This window comes from Centruroides sculpturatus, unplaced genomic scaffold (assembly GCF_000671375.1).
Source record: "Centruroides sculpturatus isolate CEXI.00-Female unplaced genomic scaffold, Cexi_2.0 scaffold984, whole genome shotgun sequence".
Lineage (NCBI taxonomy): Eukaryota > Metazoa > Arthropoda > Arachnida > Scorpiones > Buthidae > Centruroides > Centruroides sculpturatus.
In genome coordinates this window covers 205,281-206,008 of record NW_019385216.1, presented here as the reverse complement: position 1 = coordinate 206,008, position 728 = coordinate 205,281, and the positions used below count along the sequence as shown (strand labels likewise).

The window sequence follows — 728 nt, the reverse complement described above, 5'->3', positions numbered from 1 at the left end:
ACAACAACAACAACAACCTACAGTAATTTATAAATTAATTAAATATTAAATTTCATATTTTATCAAACACTATCGACAAAAGAAACAAACGCACTTGACTGATGAGAAGGTGAAGTGCCATTTCCGTCCAGAGATGAAGTTACCGATATTCCTTGCTGCTGTACTGCCTGAGTTAGTGGTGATACTGCTCCCTGACCTTGTTGAATCCTTTGTGCAACAGTCTAAAAAGCAATTAATTTAATACTTATATATATATATATATTTATATTTTACATAAAGTTGCAGGATAATGGCAAACACATAAGACATTATCTTAAAAATAAATTTACTATCAAAATCCTTTTAAGCTTCATTGTAGGTTTCAACATGAATTATTTTAATAAATCATTTGACATCTATGATGAAACATTGCAGGATAATTTACTTAGCAATTTTGTTGTGGCTTACATATTTTTAGGCTATATCGTTTAATAAGATGTAGATTCATAAACTGATGACCAAAAAAAATTAAATGATTAATGTAGCAAGTTTTCTTTATATCTTATGCAAGAGAATAGAATTTAATTGTGAAATAAAAGCAATTATTAACATGTGAAGCAAATTCACAGGCACAGACACAAGATGTTAGCATCAAGTGAGGTAATGATTTAAATTCTTGGAGCTTAAGATTCTTACAATATCAGTTCGTAACATATATTTTTAAACAAATAGAGAAGCCTTATTAAAAT

At 28.2% G+C, this 728-nt stretch overlaps 1 protein-coding gene across 1 annotated transcript in view; it reads right to left on the bottom strand.

The window, feature by feature from the left end:
• The window catches only part of LOC111636284 (POU domain, class 6, transcription factor 1-like), a 12,135-nt gene extending 11,826 nt beyond the window's left edge, over positions 1 to 309 (bottom strand). The window contains exons 1-2 of the mRNA XM_023381495.1: positions 274 to 309; positions 95 to 221 (exon numbers count right to left, since the gene is read on the bottom strand). Coding sequence (XP_023237263.1) covers positions 95 to 221; positions 274 to 309 — 163 coding nt within the window. The remainder of the gene's footprint in view (positions 1 to 94; positions 222 to 273) is intronic.
• Positions 310 to 728: the final 419 nt, after the last annotated feature.